Source organism: Aplidium turbinatum, chromosome 13, assembly GCF_918807975.1.
Source record: "Aplidium turbinatum chromosome 13, kaAplTurb1.1, whole genome shotgun sequence".
Classification (NCBI taxonomy): Eukaryota; Metazoa; Chordata; class Ascidiacea; order Aplousobranchia; family Polyclinidae; genus Aplidium; species Aplidium turbinatum.
The window spans coordinates 18,944,859-18,962,395 of record NC_137484.1 but is presented as its reverse complement, the minus strand read 5'-3'; the positions used below and the strand labels follow the sequence as shown (position 1 = coordinate 18,962,395).

The 17,537-nt window shown below is 35.7% G+C and overlaps 1 protein-coding gene across 3 annotated transcripts in view; it reads left to right on the top strand.

Moving 5' to 3' along the window:
* The window catches only part of LOC145781954 (uncharacterized), a 93,707-nt gene that overhangs the window by 64,113 nt on the left and 12,057 nt on the right, over window positions 1-17,537 (top strand). Inside the window, exons 2-6 of one of the 3 annotated variants that reach the window (XM_082593664.1) lie at window positions 11,092-11,531; window positions 12,320-12,538; window positions 12,762-12,881; window positions 15,757-15,889; window positions 16,159-16,220. In XM_082593664.1, the coding sequence (XP_082449790.1) occupies window positions 12,466-12,538; window positions 12,762-12,881; window positions 15,757-15,889; window positions 16,159-16,220 (388 nt within the window). In that variant the 5' untranslated portion in view covers window positions 11,092-11,531; window positions 12,320-12,465. Of the gene's footprint in view, window positions 1-10,823; window positions 11,532-11,713; window positions 11,966-12,319; window positions 12,539-12,761; window positions 12,882-15,756; window positions 15,890-16,158; window positions 16,221-17,537 lie in introns of those variants that run through there. The other 2 variants (XM_082593663.1, XM_082593662.1) reach the window with 2 other exon arrangements.

Genomic DNA, 17,537 nt, shown 5'->3' with positions numbered 1-17,537 from the left:
CTTATTTTCATTTTGTTCAATAATTGACCATAACTGTGAAGAAAATATGTTTTTTTATTTAAAAGTGGAATTAATTTTTTCATAGACATCGTGTATAATATGTTCCATGCTCTTTGGCTGTCTTTTTTGCATATTTTGGTACCAAAATGAGCCCTGACAGTCATTCACAGCCTGAAAAATCACCACTTTAGTCAAGTTGTTGTCTTGCCGGAAACGGTTGCTATGGTAACGGACTGTCTAACCGTAAGATATCATTGAAAAATAAAAATTTTATCATGGGTTTGCTCCTGATACCCATTCACAACTTTTAAGTGACTTACAACTTCCTAGTATAAATTCTTAAAAATAATCCCTTTTTTGGCCCAGCCTAGTAAGAGTATATTGCAAAACACAATGCAAAATAACAAGCATAATTCATCAGTATGAACATATATAAATACTCAGTTAATTTCATTGCGCATGCCAGGAAAGAATAAGCCTACTTTTGGGATCAAATTCGTTTTCTACGCCCTCGAAAACTTATAATTCGACATATCACACAACTATGTTTGGTCAAAATTTACAAAAGTACCCATTCCAAGCCTCATTTTGGCCGCCATATTGAAATACCGCCATATTGAAAATTCTTAGGAATTTTCTAATGTCATATTTGAACACACAGACCCCGAAAAGCCACATAGGAGTAAGATAAATACCACCAAAACGCAAGTATAGTGGGTGAAAAGGCCAACAATCTCATATTTTTCTGAAAATAGGGGTACCTTTTATTCAGGGGGCATGTACATGGGGGTTAGGGGGATCGTATGTCGAATTTTCATGAATATTCTAGATTTTGATACTGCTCCACAAATTTTTAGCAGCGTACGGTATGAATCGACAATTAACACACCCCCCTAGTTATAGCCTATATATGTTTATTTGTTTTGTAACATTTTTTATTTTTTTATTTTCCCTTTATATCTTAAATTTTTCTGAAGGTGTTGCGACCGTGCCAAATTTTTTTCAACTCAATAACTTACTTCGATCACAAGCACGTTTTAACGTTCGCGTTTTGTCGCTTCTACCTTTTTCTTGACCTTTGCTATGTTGACGTGTATTGTTTTGATATGATGATCAGAAATAAAAAACAACTGAACTGAACTGAACTGATGCCGCTTCAGGGTAGTTTTATCAAGTTTCAATGCTGTCTTTGTCTCTGGGATAGCAGAAACACAGCTTTTCACTACAAGAAGAGGAATTGCCTCCAAGAACCAGCTATGAAATTGGACCTTATAATGTAAAACGACAACCTCTGGTGTCTGAAGTTTAACAGACAGCTTGGACCTGTTTCATGTCTGCAGTTAACAGATTTTTAGGCAATCACAAGACAGAGAATTACAGGGTGCTTTTTGATCAACTCAGAGATGCGTGTTACAAAATGGGATGCAGGATGTCACTGAAACTACACCCACTACATGCTCACCTTGATCAATTCAAAGATAAAAAGGGCGACTCCTCAAAGAAACAAGGTGAAAGATTTCCTCAAGATATCAGGTTTAACGCTATATAAAGGCCAGTTGGCCTACAATGAAAGTATGATGGAGGACTACATATGAACCGTTTACGTGAAAGAAAACTGATATATTATCGCTAATCTCAAAAAAAAACATTTCTTTATAATTATGTTATAAGTTGTAAGTGCTTTACGTGATGACGTATAAATTTGCTCTGTAATAATTTTGACCAAAGGTCTGTAGCAGGGTATTTAGGCCTTCAGGTCTTCTATCGTGTTTGTAGCCTAAATTAAAATCGCGTTCTATACATGTTTTTGTCTTGTTTATGTATTTAAAAAATCTCTGAAACAACGTTCATCGTCATTATTTTAGAATGACAACACAGACAACAATAAGTAATCTTAGATTTAAATTCTTTATATTGATTTAATAAGATATAGCGGGAGCCAGTGCATTAAAAAGGCACAATTAGCCAGAAAATCCAATAAATGAATCTCATTAAATTGTATGATAAAGGGCAAAGTATTGCCAATAATGAAGTTTTATTAATTCTTTAAGACTGTTGCTGCTGAAAAGTAAAATAATATATTACCATCATCACGCCATACCACTGTTGGGATACATCATAAATCTAGCAATTGATCTGACAAGTAATATCTCTTACTACTTGCTGATAAGTTGTAATTTTGTTTCAGAAAGCAGATTTGAAGCTGCAAGTTCGATGGCGATTTAACCTCATCAACGCGTGAACGTCCAACACGTTTATTCAACTCCCATTGATTAGAAGACACAGAGTTTAAAAGATAGATGAATCCAACTGCGCTGCAATAAACTGTCGGTCTACACATATGGAAATATAAAACATTATCCTAAAAGACAGTTTAAATGTAATCTTGCGTTTTTTATCATTCTGTTTTTTTATGTTGTACATTTAAGACAATTTTTCTACTCATATTGATTGGGAATTTATTGATAGTAGTTATCAGTCTATTTATGAACATAGCTGTAGAATGTAGATTGTAGAACATAAATGTAACATCATAATAGACTGCTATGCTGAAGAGTTCATTTTTTACAAACGAAAAACTTAGATTAAAAGTTCATTTTAATGTTTTTTGTTTGAGACATCATTGTGGACTTGAGCAGCACTGGCGCCCTCGTCCTTGGTATGGTATTTGATTCATTTGAATAATATGTTGAGCAAAGTTGGTTGGTGACTTAATATTGTTGCACAATGCTGACAATGAGAATAAAATAATATGCAACAATGAAGCAACAAAAAATTCAATTTCAAAAACGAATGACCAAATAAATTGTGTGTCAAATTTTATGAAAATGAGTTGCTAAAGCAAAAAACATAGAACTTTTTCGTGGGGTGTAAAAAAAACTGTCTGATGAAACTACGTTAAACAAAACAATAATAGCCTATACTTGTACTACTAGGCAGAAACAAATGTGGGCTTATGGAAGGCTACAAAATTTGTATTTATAACTATTCTCATGTTCTCTTTCATGTGAAGAATTGCATACTTTTTATATATGTTATGAGCATTTTTAATTCATTTTTTATCAGCCTTTTTATCAGAAATATGAATGTGGTAAGCTAATTTGCGTGAGAACATAATGTAGGTTTTGAATTTTGACATAAAATCAAATGTGCTTGTGGCAGGTTATTACGGTTAGCACCGAGGGTTATTACATTTAAGGGCTGTATCATACTTTTCCCAATACTCAGCTATAGTGCAAAGACAAATTTATCTTACGAATTTTCATTTTATGTATATTGCAGATTTAATTCCTGATGCGGACACACGTACGTGTCGAAAACGTTTGAGTTTATTTTTAATTATGTCATATTTTGTGTGTAAAAAAAACAAAGTATGTTAAACCCGGTAAGGTTACTCTGTTTTATTTCTTTATTTTTCAAAGATAATGGTACTTCTCTCCTGATTTTGTTTACGGTTCCCAAAAGACTCGTTTGCATTTATTTTAGTTGAGTGACTAATTTCACAGAAGTAAAATAATTAGCAGTGGTTACATTTCTTCCTTTATTCAGATAAGGGCCCATGGGTTGCATTACAACAAGATCAAAAACGCGGTCAATTGCGGAGCGTGTTTTGTCCTTTCCGACATAAGGAAAGCCGCTTATCAAATATTTGCTTTCCTTGTCTACTGCTAACCAATATTTTGCTCAAACTTGTCTGGCTTTGATGCCATAAATTGGGTGAAAGGGCATCTGGCTTTGCTAGGGAAAACCTGCTCGTCCACTGTGATAAGAGCTCCAGGTTTATAAGATGTTTAGCAGTTATCTACAAATCGGTTCAAGACTTCCGAAAGTAGAGAAAATTTGTCGGTCTGTAGCCTTTGTGAACGATTTGATCTTACAATATATCAAAACGAAGGAACCGGAGAATTTCACCGAATCGGTTTCTGGACATAGCGCTTTTGCATAATGGCACACCCCATCTTTCACCACAAAAATCATGCAAAGGTAGATCATATTTTCCTGCAACTCCGGCGCATACATGACAGCGATGGAAGCTTCCAATTCTTCATCAGTAAGAGCAAACGTATGGCTTTGTAATTGGCGATACGCTTCTGCAACGGCGCATTGGTAATGTGTTTGCGAATAAAGTTATCGACATGAAGACGCCATGCACTTGCAAGGCTGCCAGCTAACACATTTCTTTTTGCATAAGGCGTAGGCCTAGAAGCTTATCTCAATACGTTCTGTTGTGAACGTTTTCATCCAGAATAATCACCAAGAGTTATTTGATTCCACTCCGTTCCATCTGGAGTTGTCACTAGTATGCTTCTATTCTCAACAGCATTATCAACATCTGGAGAAGGAAGTTCACTTTGTGAAGTGTCAGATGCCAACTCAATATTCTGATCTATTTCCTCTTCATTGTGACTTACATTTACTGCAGAATCAGTAGGCTATCATCTATCACCTGAAGAGCTTCGGCTGCTTTACGTTGATTTTGAATCCGACCTCGTTTAGGAGGGCGAACAGGCAAACGAGGACCAGAATTCAAACTCCATGATGAGCCCTGCTCAGATTCGTCACTGGAAGTAGAATCTAAATGTTGCTCAGGAATATATGAGTCGTCAAATTTAGATCCACTGTCTTCACACTCAGATACGTCATCAGGAATATTACGGAAGTATTCAAGAACTTCGTCTCTTCCAAAACGTCTTCTTCTCGACATAACTGTATTGCACTAGACTGTCTACTGCTGCTGGTTAGGAAAATACAGAATGAGTGAAAAAGCGACAGCCAGTACTTTGAGACATAAACAGAAAAACTGAGCAGTCGAATAGAGAAAAAAATCTGGTGATAATGTCTACTATCACAAAAGCTTAGCAGGTAGTCAAAATGAATACATTGGACATCGAGGAAAGTTTGGGTCATATGACCCTCAAACAAATAGATTTCAAAGTGTTAATTCGATATCCAATTAAGTTCACCGATTGATTAAAAGTCACAACTGGACAGTGACCTGAAAATAACAACAAAAAAGATGTGTGAAATTTCACATCTTCAAGTAGTCATTTTGACGACCGTGGGCATTCTAGTGACAAGCAGGGCAAAATATGCATTTGTAATACTTAAAGACTTAATTAGAAAGAAACCACAGTAATGGAAATATGCTACTTTATACGTAGCCTATTGGAAACAAAACAAAAAAAATTATTCAGTATGATGGGTGCGACTGCTTTCTACTACAAAGCAAGTCTAGCCGTTGCTCAATGTTTGTTACTGCTGGTCTCAAGGCGGTTTCAATGTTGCTTAGTATGGAACGGTAGCCTATTATCTTGCGATTACCGTCAACTTTGAAAACGTTGACTCACAAACATGTGGAGCCAAACGGCAGGAGTGCGGTTACTGCTAATAGTAGATATTCCGCTCTAACGAGCCAAAAAGTGTGAAGCTTTTTTCAGAATATTCAAATTGCAACTTAAAGTCAGAAAATAGATCAGCGAGTTATTCCTGAGATTTTGGAAAGAAATGCTCAGTACTTTGTTTTTATATTGCAAAAGGGTTTTGGATCCAATCTAATTTGGCATTGTCTAATTCTTGAAGAAAATACTTCTAAAACAGTTTCAACAGATTTGGCAAATGATCGATAACCACAGTCTTAACGTTTGGTTCCACATCATTGTTAGTCAAAAAATCTTCAGTAGATGAGAATATTTCACAAGAATCATTTTCAATCTCTTCTTTTCAGACGTTAAATTTTTTAACAAACGTTTCAATTTTTCATTTCAATGTAAAAACGTTGGTGTTTTTTCCTTAGATAGATAAATTAAGTTCTTTCAGTTTTTCAAGCAAATCTCACAAATAATATAATTTTAAAAGCCAGATGTCGTTGCAGAAATGATGGACCGAGAAGTGAACAGATCAAGTCTGATTTTTTTTCGTTGGAAAAACCACGACTTTATTTTTCAAGGTTAATAATCTCTTTAAAGCTTTGGTTTTGTGAGCCACCTTACTTCACAGTGCAGTAATAGGAATTTAAACTCTGAACTTTAATTACAGTACGTTTCACCATATAAACTTGCAAAAATACGGTTATGGCGTGCGCGACTCTTATAATAAAGTTAATAATTTCTCAGCCTCAGCATCTTGCACTACAACCTTTCGATAAGAAGATATTTTTTTAGCTATTAGGGTCTCGCAATGAATCACAGCCTATGATGTATAAATGCAATATGTGTACCACTTGCAAATCGCACTTTTGCATGAAACCCAGCTGTATGAATTGTCACTGCAGCAGCTCCATCAGTACACTGTACACAAACCAACACAGTCCTTCCAAAATAGCCCTACTTCCGTGAAAAAATCGTCGAAACCGTCACCGTTCAATTTTTTTAATCAGTTATCTATTGATTGGACTAGTTTTCTTTTTCAATATCCAGCTAGTAGCATGCAGCACTCAAGCTAGCCCACTATACCAGGGCTTGGCCTATTTACGCAAAATCTACAGCTCAGTTAAAAATAATTTTTTGAACAGTTACATCAATTTTAACAACTGCGTTGTAAAATAAACGTCTGAAAAGTACCATAGGATAATATGCAGTACTTTATGTAAAATTGGTGTACTCTCTGCGACCCTTGAAGTTCGTTACGCGATCCTGCAGGATCCGTTGCGGGGTCACGACCCCCAGTTTGGAAAGCCCTGGTCTAGTACAATAGCTTTGCTATTTTTGAGAGCATCAAATCTTGCTTTAAGTTCGTATGATGAGAAGGGTGTTGTCAAAACAGTATTTTCAGTATATTCCATATTCTTATTTTAGTTCTGGGGATTTTTCTGTTGGCCTTCCATTTTGTAGTAACTGGTAGGCAACTTTATTAGCCGTGACAGGATAATGTTGCTGTTTTGGCTTTACTGGATCATTTCTTAATTTTCTTATTAGACTCCATGCCTTCTTGCTGTTTTTTGACATATCGGTTGGTTCGATGGTGTTTTGCCATATTCGTTGCCGTTCATGGCATGAGAGAGGTACAAGGTGTGGGCCTAAGTAGTCGTAAGGATGGGCATAAGAAATTTAAAACATGAGCATAACCGATATAAAACTTGGACATGGGAGATCGAAAACATGGACATTGGGGTTTCAAAACATGGGCTTAAAATATCCAAAGCATGTGCATAGGAAATCCAAACCCGTGGTCATAAAAAGTCTAAAACATTGGGATATAAGATATAAAGTATGGGCCTGGAAGATCCAAAAATGGGCATAAAAGATCAAACCTGACCCCTGGCGCAAGAATTACTTATATATCTAATGAAATTGTAACAGAGATATATGGTAGCTCACATCTGTTTTTGTTTTTTGTTGTTATTATTATTACGTTCTCCAGCATGGGCAAGCCGGTAATTCTACAATACGAATCTCGATAATTTTGCAACCAAACAGCTTAACGTTATTATTTCAAGTGTTGCAACTTGCTTCGCTGTTGCTTGCAAAAAACATTTCATCGTGTAATTATCTAATCCCCTTAATATTTTCCATGTAACATCCCATGTGGTAGTCTACATTTATATTTTAATAATAAACTTTGAAAATTGATTATGCTTCTTGTGTATTCAAACCTTGATTTCAACGCAAAATTTAACTATTGCGTGTTATCAGAGATGGGCAAGATCACCAGTATTGGTGATCTTGAAGATCAAGATCAAGATCACCAAGAATAGGTGATCTTGAAGATCAAGATCAAGATCACCAAACTATGTGATCTTGAAGATCAAGATCAAGATCGTGATCTTGAAGATCAAGATCACTTTCAAGATCACTTTTTGTGTAGGCTACTTGAAAAAAAATGAAGTTTTTGATCAATGATGTTGCAAAATGAATTACAATGAGCAACCTGGGTAAAGGTATATAGTTGGTATTGCTAACTTTTACTTTTTACTACTCGATCGCTAGCCTAAGAATTGTAATAAGTTAGTGACTGTTGCTATTAGGCCTATCAATTGTTGACGTAGTTTGCGTAGAATCGCAACGTCACACCCAAAGCCAAGGTTAATTACAGTAGTTTTGAAAAAGTCGCAAAATTTGCAATTAGTTTTATACTTTTTTATTTACAATAAATAAATAAAAATAAACTTTGAACAGCATCTTTTTTACCAAATTTTTGTCTGGTTCATGTGGGAGTTTTTATTCGTGTTACTAAGTAGTTTTAACTTTCACTGTATTATGTCAATGTTTATGGCACCATTTACCCATCTGGCAACATTGATAGTGTTGTCTGCTATCAAAAAAGTTCAGAGGTTTGCGGTCCGACAAACCGCTCCATACTCAAACCCTAAACAAGTCTTGGTCTGGTTGATTTGCTGCAATAAACCACTTCACATGACCAAAGTTTGCTAGAATCCAGATTTTTTAACACCGCCATTCTAGACTTTTGAAACATCTAAAATTGGGTCAAAAAAAGCAAACATTTCTTTAAAATTCGCACTTGGAAATTGTGAACAAAATTAAATCATTTTTTATTATGCGTCAAAATAAAGTACACGGAAGTTGACTTCTTTATTATGACCAACACAGAAAACTTTTTCAATTTTGAAATGGCAACACTGACTAGGTTAGATGGAGACTTTAAATCGTCTTTTGTTGGGCACATATCATATTAACAGTGGCTTAATGTTAGTAGTTGCCACTAACTTCTTTGTACAGTACTAGTTTTAAAAAAATGCCTCCATCTAGGAAGTAAAATTCAATTTTAAAGTGATCTTGATCTTATTGTTCTTCAAGATCAAGATCACACAAAAAAAAGTGATCTTAGATCAAGATCAAGATCACCAAAAAAAAAGTGATCTTGAAGATCAAGATCAAGATCACGATCTTGATCTTCAAGATCACTTGTGATCTTCAAGATCAAAATCACGCCCATCTCTGCGTGTTATTCTGTAAAAGAAATATCTTGTACTAAAAACGAGTAGCATGCGTGGTAAACACCACATGTGACAAAAGCCTATGAGGAACGACTCTTGGCCAAAATTGATTTTAAAATTTATATTGATTTTTTTTTGTACAGGATTTTCAAGGTCATCAAATGTTTGCGGAAACTATTTCGATAATTTGATATTGATGCTGGATAATTTATTGTATTTTTATAGCGTTTTCTACAGTGTATTTTTATCACTTTCTTGAAATGTGGTTTTACTCTCTTTGCCTTACAACAAATTAAATATTTGCTGTTATTGAGGAAGGTGGTAGTATCAGTGTTCTTTTTTGTGTAACTGCTTTGCTAAAGTTTAACATACACAACTGCACACAGAATGATGGAAACAGCTATTGAGATTATTTTATAGCAGTGAATTTATATACTCGTTTAGGTGTGAAGAGTTAGAAGGAATGATCAATAGGCTATTAAATGTCATGGTGTGCAGTTACCAAAAGAAAACAGAAAGTTAAAGGAAGGCCGACATCAGAAGTTGGCATGTCCCAGCAATCGATGAGTTGAAATATGTTTTTCAAAGCTTGTGAAAGTTTGAGAGCGATTTGAAAATGGTTCGGAAAAGAACTTACGTATAAAAAGTTAGCAGGCCGTATTGTAAATAAAACTGGAGAAAAAAATTACAATTTTAGAGTTACTGCAAAACAACACATAAAAAAACTTTTGACAGTACAAAATACTTTTTTTTTCGAAAATACATTTCGAAACTGAAGCCGGAGCGAATGTATCAAACATGGTATGAATCCTTTAAATCTTTTTAAAGGTCAAGTTGTTTCATGGCAGTGATTACCAAACCATGGGTCGTGGTTTAAATTTTGTCCCATGAGGGCAACGGAAGAATGGAAATCCGGCCGAAAAGTATTTGATTACAAGAAAATTACAAGAGAGTAAAAGCATGACGAGCTTACAAGTCGACCGCGAAAGTCATTTCAGCAAAACATTAGCAAATTTTGGTCATTGCAAAGAAAGGTTTAACACTATCTGTAGCAACACAGGACTTTATGAGGACGCCCCACCCTAGTAGTGAAATACTTCACATAAGGAAATATGCTAGAAATGTGAATTTTTTTTACTTTTAGTTTTTATTCTTTTCGAATTTTCTAAACCTAAACTGGTCATTTTTCTACCTTCCTGCCCTTCACAATAAGCATTTCGTCTCAGGTGGCTAGACATTTTTTTGTGCAATGCTAGTAGTTATATATATGTTAATGTTAGTGCAATTACTTTGAAATGCAAAAACGCCTAACAATAGCTTATATTTATGAGAAAAAGTAATGTTTTGTTTAGTTTAGCATTACTGTATGTTGTAATTAATAAATTTCAATTTTAAAATTATTATTGGGAAATTAGAATAAAAACCGACCGACTTTCCGACGTTTTTTCATTAAATTTCAATGAATTTATTCGGTAAAAATTAATTTCTGTACGCACAATACACATGGCTATTATCTTGTAAAATATTTTGGCTCTGTGGTTTTCATAGCTCCCGTTATTAGCAATTTATTAGCACGGGCTAAGATAGCTCGTGACGTGCTGTCCACGTACGAAAACAGCTCGTATAAGAAAGGTTAAAAAATCATTGGTTTGTCGCAACTTTCTAGCTCTGTTTCCAAGTCAAAAATGGAAACAATGATTATATAACTTAATGTAGGCTGACAGTTCTGTTGTCGATTTTACTTATTAACCTAGATGCTGTCACTATGCTAAGTACTCTGTATTCAGTAGCTTATTAACATCTTTTTCGGTTTTGCGCACACTCTAACTTGGTGTTTTATTGCTTCTACATTTCATTTCACTAGATTCGGATTATGTTGTGACAAGTAGCCTACTATTTGTTGCAATCACAATCAAGGTGCAATGCTTCGCGATGGCTTGCTTTGTATCTTCAACGAATGTGCTATTTTCATTATGGAATTCTGGTGCGTTGTGTTATTGTCGGTTATGACCTGAAGTAACCTCTGATGACGAAATCTGTATTATGTAACGTGTTTTCTGGAATCATTTTCCCTACGTGACCTTCTATAAGCTTCTGTTGTTTACCTTTTAAATGCTACGTGACCGAACGATGGTTCTTTATGATGTAACCTTCTCGAAGTTATTGGACTGAACAGCCAACTATAAATAGTGGTGTAGTTTGTGTAATGTTTATTCTAAGATTATTCTGAGATTATTATTATGGGAGTTGTATTATGATGAGTTGGTGATGAGAGTTCATTATTGTAGTAGTAGCAGTTGTTAATAGACGCAAAGATTATTGTTGATCGAGAGTGGAAGTATTGAATACGAGTACTGTAAAGCAAAGTTGATGCTAATATAATTTCTGATTGAAATTAGAATCGTATGAGAAGCTGTGAGTGGATCACGTTAAACTCGATCAATAGTCGCAAGCATTGGAATCTATTGCTGTTTACTATTACTTTGATTAATTGTTGGAAGTGGTGAACCATTCGTTGGAGTCCTTCAAGCGTTTTTATATATCATTTCACCAGTAGAACTATCCGTGAATTTAATTGACTGCTTTTCGGTTTGACCCATTAAACTACGTCATTGAATCTTTCCAAGTCTTTTTCCTGGTAAGAGATAGAAAGAAATCGTGACAAGTAGCTTATTAACATCTTTTTCGGTTTTGCGCACACTCTAACTTGGTGTTTTATTGCTTCTACATTTCACTAGATTCGGATTATGTTGTGACAAGTAGCCTACTATTTGTTGCTTTAATAGTCAGACATGAAAATAAGCTAAACTGCAGCAAACCAGATGGCAACGACGTTTCTTTTAGTATTATGGTGTCTCCCCCTATCTTTATACGGCTGTAGGCCACAACCTGAAAAGAATGTAACATGGCACCAACACGGCTTCAATGAATATTATTTCAATAACAATGCTGCAAGTAGTTATAGTGAAGCTGAAGTTTTTTGTTCAAAGCACTCTGCTATGCTGGTTCTCATTCAAACTGCAGATGTGCAAAGTTTCATCAATTCAATTTTGAAAACCTTTTCTTCTCACGGTAAGCCAAAGTCCAGTAACAGATTTTGCCTTGATTCCAAAATGCTTAACGCTCAAAATGTTGTGCAGAAAAAAACAAATTTATTTGAATTGCAAGTATATTGCTTTTTTTATCAGGTTCAGCTTGCCAACTTTAAACTCATTAACGAACAAGCTTTTCATTTGATTTCAAATGTCACTAGTGGAAAGTTATTTTTTGATTTCTTGAAGTACTGTATAAGCTTCAGACGATTAAATAATAACATTTGTTAGAATTGGACAGTTTATGTGCCACGAAAATTAGATATTGTTATTCAGGCAGGCTTGATTATCATACAGTTCCACTTCACAATTCTCAAAGTCAAATTCTCAATAGATTACTTCATCGGCTTGAAGCGTGTGCTGAGCATCACTGGTACTTGTAACTTCAAATGGATCGATGGAACCAGCGAATGCAATAGCTTTACAAACTGGGCGCCTGGTGAACCCAATAACGACAAAGTCTACAGCAACTGTGCAGTGATGGTCACAGAAGGCAAATGGTACGCAAAACCATGCAACATTGAAAAGGATTTCATTTGCCAAAGACAAATAGGTATTATTAATCGATAGGTTTACCTTAAGTGTTTGTTTTTGTCGTTTGTCCCAATTTCAAGCAGGTTAATAAACCAAGAATGTAGCCAAGCAAAAAGTATTAGAAAAAAAATATGTGGAGTGAGATAAATTCTGGGAGGAATTTGACGTTTTATCTGCATTCAAAAACTTTTTAACAAAAGTTCCAAAAACAATATAAATCTCCTTTGCAATATCTTTTTCAGCAACAACATCTTCGATAGCAAGAACTACATCAAGTTATACGGGGATTGTGTCTGAAAGTTTTGCCATTTCCAGCTCGATTTTCACATCAACCGCTTTGGCAGAAACAAGTTTCTCTACAGGTGAGATATTACAACCTAGTTGGCTGTGTGGTCGAGGGTTTAGAGCACAGCATCGAGTCCATGTTAGAAAATACATCGATTCAACTAACTCCTATGGAGATCATGCAGCTAGATCTTGCCAAGATTTTTCATGGCAAGTTTGAAGAAGATTGTCTTCTTTGTCTTCACTTCCGCTTAATCTAATGCAGGCCCGCAACCAGCAAATATTTTCGGGGAGGGCATTTAATATTTATCAAAGAACAAACATTAAAATGATGCATTGTGACATTGTTATGTTAATGTCCACGCCCATTGATAGAGTGTGTGGCACTACCATGTTACGGTTCAGTGGTCATAACTTATGTCAATCACGTTTTTGTTTAGTACAGCATTAAAGGAAACTAGCCTTTGTAACCCTTTCTCATTTAGCTATGATTACCCAAGGAAGAAAATTACGATAATACAGTCGGCCTAATGTGTTCAGTCGATTACAAATAAAATACAACATCTGTAGGCTACGAACTGCATTGGCACGACTGGAGTCATAAATTAATCAATAACATATATTTACATCAACATAAACAAACAGATAGCCTACATATGAATAAATTCAACACGATAATTACAAATTGCAATCCTGAAACATTTTGTTGGCTCAACAAGTTTTTATGTTTGTAGGCCCAAAGAAGTTGACTTTGCAAATGCAAAATGACATTTTAATTTAGAGCATAATGTCTAACTTTCTACTTGATTTGGCAAGTTCGTTTAACACCAATTCCGCGCTTGGAATTTAAGTAGGCTACGATGGATTTGCATGAGAGCTAGTCCAGAAAGCCTGTCCTGCCCCATAGTGCTTCTAAGGTAACTTTTCAAGCGTCGTAGACAGCTAAATGTTCTTTCTGCAGAAGCAGTTGTGACTGGAAGTGTAGCCAAAATTATCAAGAGTTTGTAAATGTTTGGATAAAACTCTTTTTGGGATTCTATTGCTGACACCGCATCAATCGCACTTGCTGGCCTTTCACTTTCAAGAATTCGTTCCCACTTAATTTTCCACCTGGCAAGTTCATCTATCATGGCTTCGCAGTCAATGTCTCCTTTGTAAAATTGTACTGTATTGTCAATGTCACTATAGGCTACCTCGTTGAAGCGACATTTCTAGGCACAATGAGTTGAATTTGGGCAGTTGTTTTAAAATGCTCATGAAATCTTCCTTGCAATTCTTGTAGAAGGCCATCTACATACGGTATGTATACAGATTGACGATAAAAATCTTCGGAACATTTGTCTCGTAGTTTTCTCTCATTGATTGACGACCAGCTTTCCTAGGTATTGTTATTGCATCTAGAAGCAGCTCTTGGGCCTTAGAATACATTGTTTTGAAATCAGCAACTGCATTTTCTCTGCAATCAAATACAACTGCTTGAACTCCGCTAATTTCCTTTGCACACTGTGTGAGGTCCATATTTGGAGATTGAAGAATTTTAGAAATCGGCAAAAGTAATCTTGAAAATCTGGCGCACACACAAAGAGATACAACAAATTTTGGAGAGAGCATAGCACATAAATATTGCGGTGCCTTGGGAGCAGCAGTTGTATCTGACCACTCTGTCATTCCTTCAAGTGTGTTAAGCACGACAGGAAACATTTCCACAAATTTTGTGACATTCTTGTGACGATCCACCCACCTGGTTTGGTTTCACACAGGCGTGTGAGTGACTTACTCCTACATGCACCCGAAATGGATTCACTGCTCTGTTGCAATGCTTTCATGCGCTTTGCTGAACCTCTAACAAATGTGGTGATGTCCTTAATTGTGCTCACGCAATTAGATATGGCAGCTACACTGGAAGCCTTACAAACAACCAGATTCAATAGGCTACGTGTGAAGCACAGTGCATATATAGTACACAGCAGTAGGGTACTGTCTTTTTACATGTGCCTGCACACCATTAACGTACCCTTTCATCGATGCAGATAATGAGGATGCCAGCTTAATTTATCGAACAAAGTCGTTAGCATGGCTTCCAACCAGCGTAGCCTACTTTCGGTTTCGATAGTCTACACTCTACACTACAGTATGGCTGTAAGTGTACGACGTACGTCTTTCTATTCATAGTACATTTCATACTGCATAGAACGCTTAAAATTTTTTAAAAAAATTTCGGGGAGGCAAATGCCCCCAATGCCTCCCCCTGGTTGCGGGCTTGATCTAATGCAAATCTTTGACCAATGAGTGTAAGCTTGGATATGACAAAAAATGCTGCTCGTTTTGAACTATAAATTTATAAGCACAATGTTTGGTATATTTGGATATATTTAAACGCTAAGCAGCATTAGCAGTAAGTATTAAAAGAATGGACACGGAATGGTGAATTAATAGTTTTTTTTTGTAAATAATGCTTGAAAAATACTTTCCCAACAATTTTTACAAAAAACTCTTTACTAAACTGATATGTGAACAATACGATATGAAATCTTGTGCTGCAAAACATTGCTAGCACGAATCCTGGTTGCATGAAAAAAGCTCAAACAAGCGTATTTGTGTGATTCAGCTGATAGCCCAGTGCTGACGTTTTGTTGTGCTCATGCTTATGCCAAGTGGTTAAGAATTTCGCTTAAATGTTCAGGAAGGCAAAGAAGCTAATCTTCGTGTTCACTGCCTAACATGTCAATGTCTTTTTACAGCAGACGCTGCGACACGCTCTTGAGCGGTGTCGAATCGGTGTTATTTTGAGCACCTTACAAAAGGGTTTTATCATTTGCCTGTAGCCTAGTTATTAACAGTTATTCTAAGATGAATCCTGCAGTGAGGTCTGTTAAGTCGTCGGGGAATCGTAAATTGTGTCTTATTACGCGTTTACAGTTGACATTGTCATACTGTCGCCATCTTTTGCAGATTTATCGCCAAATGAATCTCTGTCGGGCACGGCCGTCGTAATAATCACGATCTTAGTGAGCGTGACAGGGACGATTCTGGTTGTTGTAGGTGTGCTGCTCGTGATGAAAACGACACGAAACAATAAAAGAAAGTAAGTTGTTGATCTGATTAAGCCTTGGTCTAGCCTGTATGTTGTGCATGAGCCTATCAGATAACTAAACACATTACCAACTAAGAAGTAAACACGAAATTCACGAAGAACCTTCAGCAACCATTTCAGCCATCTTTTTTGATAAAAGTAATGATGAATCTTCTTAGTAGGCTAGATCAAATTTTTATCGCAACAATGTTTTAGCCCAAAGTTGTAATTTGAACCACTTTTTAATAAGTTTAATAAGTTCCAATGACTTTTGATTTCAGAAGCAGAACGTCCAAAGATTTTCCAGTGAACAAAAATCCTTCAAATTGTCAACATGCCACAGGTTCGTGACTTTTTCAGTAATCAGTACCATCGGATGTATTTAATACCAATTTTTAAAGTTATTTTTAAGGTATTTAAAAAGTTTGTGTTTGTCAGTTGTCATTCGTATGATATGATATATCATTGACAGTCCCACCACCAGAAATTAACACAACGCTCTATCGTCCTACATTGCCGACTTGAATTCAAAAATTAAGAGTTCTTCTTGAGTGAGTGAGAAATGAGAAAGAGGCTGCGAAAGGAATTAGAAATCATGGTTGTAGGCTACTTACATAAAAAGGACCCTAGTTCTGTTTGGAGAAACGCCACTGTAAGCATTGCAATCGCTGTCCACAACCACACAATGTAACATAACGGCGAATCTACGTGTGTATGAATCACTAGCCAGAATGCGATGAGGCAATAGGCATTCTTACAAAAACTCATTGCTTACAATCCCTCTAAATTCAATTCCCTAGATTTCTAAGCGAGACGCGGGATTACGCTAAAAGCCCCCGGTATTTGTACTAATTAAGTGGATTCCAGGATTCTGACGCGACGCCAGAGGAGCGAAGCGCGTGACGTCAGAGAGAGCTTTCGGCGTTACAGCCATCTATCTTGCACTTCAATTTTTTTTTCTAATTGCTTCGTTTGTAATGTGCTTTATGTATGATATTTTTAATGTTCTTCTGTAGCACAAGAGTTGAAAAGCATTAATTTGTGAATTTCTTTGTTGTAGCTCCAACTTTCACTTCCATTTTATGACATATCTGGTTTGATATAACAAAATTATAGTCTCCGTTTTAATTGCAAATCTGCATCTCTTCTTAAAATTTTTCTACATTTCCAAAATTACGCTTTTGCTTGACGAATTCTTCTTTTTACATCATTAATGCATCTTCCATCTTGTGTAATATGGAACCCTAGGTGTGTCTAGGTAGTGACCTGTTCCAATTATTCTCCTTCCAGCTTAATTTTTATTTTTTTGTATTTATTGCTTTTTTCTATCAACATTCTTCTTGTTTTTTTTTTTTTTTAATTTAGTTTCATTCCGTACTTTTTGCTGACTTCATTGATTTTGTCCATACTTTCCAGCAATTTTTCTTCGGTACAGTTGTCTTTACAAAAGTATAAAAAACGCATGATATTTGCTAAATTGTATCTGGGACTGAAATATTGATCTGACATTAAACACACGGGCATTTTGAAATGACAGAATACCCGGTACTCATAAACAGGTCGAGATTTCAAATAAGATTCCTCCGAAAACGATGAAGAGGTAGTTTTCAACCTAAAAAAATAATTATTTCAACAAAAAGGCTCTTAAATAGATGCAGCA